We start from the raw sequence: 5,514 nt of genomic DNA, 5'->3' as shown, positions 1-5,514 counted from the left end.
TCTTACTTACTAGTCAGCCAGCTCCTCCAGCATTAACAACAGCACCACACCACAAAATTTATCGTCTGATTGACTATTTGTCTATCTTAAAGCTTTTGTTGTTGTTGTTTTAGTTATTGTTGCTGGTGCTGCTGTTGCTGTTGTTCTCTTGCCTTTATTTGACCAAGGTTTTTTGTTGCTATTGTTGCTGTTGTTGTCTTACAGTACGTCAGCTATAAAAGTCTACAACATGTCATGGCGGAAGGCAGTTTATTCAAATAGTTTGTCGCCGTCGGTTTAAAAGCCACACTCCACCCTTAATTCAAAAGTTTTTTCAAACACTTTTCGTTGGCCGCCTAACAGCCAACTTCCTTTAATTACGGACTTTAACGTAAAGGCATCGATCGTTTTACTGGAAATCGTAGCAGTTTACAGTGTCGCTTAACTAAAGGATTTATCTTAAAAATCATTTTAAAAATGTTTCGTTTTGTGAGTGTCTAAAACAAGTGTATTTTTATTTAAACTTTTCAATTAAAAAAAAATAAAAAAACTTTCAATAATTAATCACTAGAACTGTTTAATTTACAACCTTGGAACTTTTTTTAAAATATCTGGATAAAAATCTTAATTAATAATAATGTGTGATAATAATGATTTTTTGATTCTTTTAAGTACAATATTTTCTAACTTTGTATATACTTAATTAAATAATATTATAATATATTAAACTTAATATCAAAATCTTTTCAAAAGTAAAGTAATGTCATCTAAATAATTTTATTTGTTTCAAGAGTTGTTTATGAGTGAAGAATGTGTAAAGAAAGATGCAACATGAAAAACAATCATTTTTTATTTAATGTCTCTTTATCCTTTATTGTAATGAGAAAAATTTTAAAAAGTTTTAATTACAAACATGATCAAAATTTCTAAACTTTTTTAATAACTAATAATTGGAAAGAACGAAAATCTAAATAATTTTATTCAATTTATTTCAATTAATTAATTGTTTTGAAAAATAATACACAAAATAAATTGAAATAAATTTAATTAATTAAAAACTTCTAGTGTTGCCCGGTCCGCGATGTAGGCCCATGATTAGCCATGTGGACTCTACACGTAAAGAATTTTAAACTAATCGTTTTAGAGGTTTAGGTGTAATTGACTAAAAGTTAAATTTAGAACTTTACAGGAACACTTTTCACAGTTGTCTTAGTTCCTGATTTTATCGATTACGAACAAACATTACTCTTTTATTTATATAGATTTAAGTTAATTAATATAAAACGTAAAATCAATTAAATAAATGATTGCTTTTAACAATGTGTTAATTCTATTTATAAAAAAAAAAAACAATTTCGAGTTTTAAAAAGTAAATTTTAATTATAACCGCTTTTGTTCAATATATTTATATTAACAAATAACAATAAAAATTTAATTGATATAATTAAAACTTACATATTTTTAAATAAATTAGTTACAAATTAGAAAGCATTACAAAAGACGATGAAATATTTTTAAATGCAAAGTAATTAAAAAGTTAATTTTACGAAACAAACTAAATTTCTTTCTGTGAAATATATAAGTGAATATTTTTAATGTGATTAAATACATGCATTTCCAAGAAGCCAGTAGAAAAATAATTTCAATGTCCCAACATTTGTTTGGATATTTCCACGATAAGAAACTGTAATAGATTGACATCACTCTAATTTTTTAATAGTCCATCAGATAAGAGGGCTGCTTTAGTTTTGAATGATTTTTAATTCAAATATGATCCTGTTTTGGTTCCTTATCAGATTGTTAGACTATCTAACAATGTCCAAACGGGAGCTGCAAGAGAGCCGATATTTTCATGATAATTTTATATTGATGCCGTTTGTATTGAAAATGTTAAATTTGATCGTAGCTATTCTAAAAAGTTCCCATTAATGTTCACAACTGGCTTAAGATCACAAGTCGACCAAATTTCATAAGGACGGGTCTATAACTAACTTTATACTCCACATAACTCGTTATATAGACTTTATAAATACAGGTACAGATATAGCTAGATCGTCTAAGCTCTCAGAATGTACATATTCAATTTTGTGAGTCTCTGTCCGGTATATTACTTTTAGTACTAATTTTTAACCACACTGAGATTGTAAAGTATTTATACACTGCACCAATTTAGCAAGTAAGGTATAAATACATTACTTTACATACTGTGGTCGTCCACATCGGACTGTACTTTCCTACTTCTTTTCATTCATATTTGAAAATAATTTAAATCAAACTGACGTTTTAATTAAAATTACTTACAAAATTAAATAAAAAACTAATTAAAGCTTTTCTAATTTACAGGTCGTACTAACCACCCTCATTGCGGTTGCTGCTAGCCAGGGTTATCATCAAGATCCCAAAACTGCTGCCATTATCAGTGAACAGCGTTACCTTTCTGGAGATGGTAAATTTGGTGCTGCCTACACACAAGAAGATGGCATCAATTTTAAAGAAGAAACTGATTCAGATGGTACTCGTCATGGCAGTTACAGTTATGTAGATCCTACTGGTCAAAGACGTACCATTTCTTATACGGCTGGCAAAAATGGGTAAATTATATTCAATAGTAATATTTTAATTAATTTTATAAAACTTTCGAAAACAATTGGGTGTTAAATTTAATTTAACGAGATTTCAACAGCAAAAAGTTGTGCTAGTAACACGAACAAATATTATGGCAACATGATTGTTGTTTTCATTTTTTGTCTGCCAAGTAGCTGAACCACTAAATGGCATTATAATAAAATTGAAGTATTTCTTGTATTATACTTATTTTTTAAGGCATTTGTTGATTTGCTTTGTATTGTTAAATGCTATTGACTGCAAAATGTGTAGAAAATGAGAAGCAAACATTAAAGAATGAAGTGGTGTATGACCATAAAATTTAAATTAATAATTGCTAGCACAAGTCTCTTAGATTATTTAGTTAATTATAGTTTTTTTTTGTATTAGTAACAAGTTATTTTGTTCTTTTTAGATTCCAAGCTTCTGGTGATCATTTACCCGTGGCTCCTCCAGCACCACCACAGCCTGTTCCCCAGCCTGGCTATGCTCCTCAACCTCAATATCAACCCCAACCTGCTCCTGGTCCCTCTTTTCGCAGCAATGACTACGGCGACGATGGCTCTTATGATCCCCGCTATAATGATCCTAATTTCGGTCAAAACAGTCAATCTTATCAACAACCCCAATATCGTGCTCCACCACCACAACCTGCCTACAACCCACCCGCACCTGCTTACAATCCACCTGCTCCCCAATACAACCCAGCTCCAGCACCACAATACAATCCACAACCCCAATACAATCCTCAGCCCCAGTACACCACACCCAATCCTCACCGTTTCTCACCACCCGGTAAACTCTCTCTGAATCGCACACCCGATGGTTTCACCTATAGCTTTAATAAAGTACGTTAAGCTATAGTTGTCAGATGAGAGTGATAGATTGAGTTTAATTTAAAGTTTAATTTTTTTGTAAATTTAATTTAAAATTTTCCCTCCTAAACTTTGTTTTATTAAAATAAGAGACTTTTTTATAACTAATTGCAATTTTCTTCTCTCTCTTCCTCTCGTTCTCCATCCCTCTCTCTCTTTTACGATTTCCTCTCTTAACCAACACTGCCGTTTTATGTCTTTTGCATTTCCGTTTTAAGTAAAACAACATGATCGCGATCTTTTAATTTCTTTATCCATTCTTTCATATCCTGTTCCCCAAATCATCCTCTTTTTAGAATATTTTCATTTCCTTCTCTAGAAACTTTCTTGATCTTGTGATATCGAAAAATTGTTGCAACAATTCTTTTTCAGGTTTAATTTTCCTTTTATAATTTTTTGTTTTTTTTTTTATAAGTTTAAAATAACTTTTCCTAAATACTGTTACATAAATGTCTCTAAATATTTTTGTAATATTTTTAAATAAAAACTAAGTGTGTGTGCTAATGAAAAAATAATGAATATATATTTTTTTTAAATACAGAAAAGTTATATTTTTTAATAAAAAATACAAAATCAAAAGTTCAAATATGGCGTTTAATTTAATTATAAACATCGGCCCATTGTTGTTTCTACCTTCCATATACGACTTCATTCAGAAAATCACATAAACGTTTGAAACAGGCTTATTTTGAATGTAGCAATGAAATTTGAAACAAGTAAGTTCCTTATAAAAGCAAAAAACTCTCTTCCAAATTTAGTAAGGATCGGCCCAAAAGTTATCTTACTCCCCATATAAGGACCTCTTCAGAAAATTACTTTTACACTTATGACTAAATTAAAAATTCGAGTACAGCCAAGAAATTCGTGTTATACAAACCGAAATCTTTCACCCAAATTTTAAAAACGGTCCATAATTGACACTGGTTCATAGTTTAAAATTGGAAAAAATTATTTAGTTAATTCGAGGTAGCTCGGTTCATAATTGAATTAAGCCCTATTATAAATATCACCCGGATGTAGGTAGCAATATAAGAATTGGCATAGTCGAATACAACACTGTTACTTGTTTTTTGAGTTACATTTTCTTTCCAGACCTAGTAAAATTCGATATGCTCCGTACTTAAAAGTTTCAATAGTTTTGGGAGAAATCAATAAAGAGAATAAATTGTAAAAGAGAAATATTAAAAAGTAAATAAATTTTGGTTCCTATAAAACTTGTTAATGTTGAATTGCTATACTGCTATTTTAATACTGTTGTGTTCCTTAAAATCGTTGGGATCAAACATTGGCCTGACCTCATAAAATGTTGCAAATAGTTTGTGTGCCCAAAAAACTTATTTATGTCGGATTTCATCACTTATCTTATATTTTAAAAATAGAGTATTTTTTGTCAATGGTATTTTATATGGGAGCTATGTTCAAATATGGGCCGATACACATAAAAATTATTGTAACGATTAAAGTTCATTAAAGTCCGATGTCCGCCATTCTTTGCTTTATAATTTATGAATACAAAAAATTTGATCATGATTACTAGCTACTCAACATATTTATTTCACTTTAGTTAATCTCTTTTTCGAAGAGCTTCGTCCATCTTGACATAAGTAGCAATATTTATAAATATAAATGATACAACATTCAAAATATGGCAATAAACAGAGTTAATCTTTATAACACGACTATCATACCCTGGGTGCTTCGCTACCCTAACTTAAATACATACAAAATTTTGTTTACTTTTATAGAAAATTAAAATTAAAAATACGTTCAATATCACGTAAGATCAATTATATTCGCACTCAGTAAGAAGCTTGTATTTTTAGTTTCATTCATTTAGCTTCCACATTATAAAAAAAATCGAAAGTACTATTTGAAAAAAGTACTATAAAAGGTTATCATTTAATCAAAAATTGTATGTTTCTGTGTTCAATATAATATACAATTCAAAAAATATAATTTTATGAATAAAAAATACCCAATAAATTCTCATATAATAAGGACCGTGTGTTCGCGTTAACCATTATCCAAAACGTAGTATTTGAAGAATAGAAAAGTA

The 5,514-nt window shown here is 29.4% G+C and overlaps 1 protein-coding gene across 1 annotated transcript; it reads left to right on the top strand.

Annotated features, from left to right (window-relative positions):
• Positions 1 to 246: 246 nt before the first annotated feature.
• On the top strand, positions 247 to 3,973 carry LOC111679868 (extensin). The gene is made up of 3 exons (XM_023441470.2): positions 247 to 468; positions 2,323 to 2,570; positions 2,999 to 3,973. Exons 1-3 carry the CDS (start codon positions 457 to 459, stop codon positions 3,438 to 3,440), a joined length of 702 nt encoding a protein of 233 aa, XP_023297238.1. The 5' UTR covers positions 247 to 456; the 3' UTR covers positions 3,441 to 3,973.
• Positions 3,974 to 5,514: the final 1,541 nt, after the last annotated feature.

The sequence above is a fragment of the Lucilia cuprina genome, chromosome 4 (assembly GCF_022045245.1).
Source record: "Lucilia cuprina isolate Lc7/37 chromosome 4, ASM2204524v1, whole genome shotgun sequence".
Taxonomy (NCBI): Eukaryota; Metazoa; Arthropoda; class Insecta; order Diptera; family Calliphoridae; genus Lucilia; species Lucilia cuprina.
The sequence above is the reverse complement of the archived record's forward strand: the minus strand, read 5'-3'. Positions and strand labels throughout refer to the sequence as shown.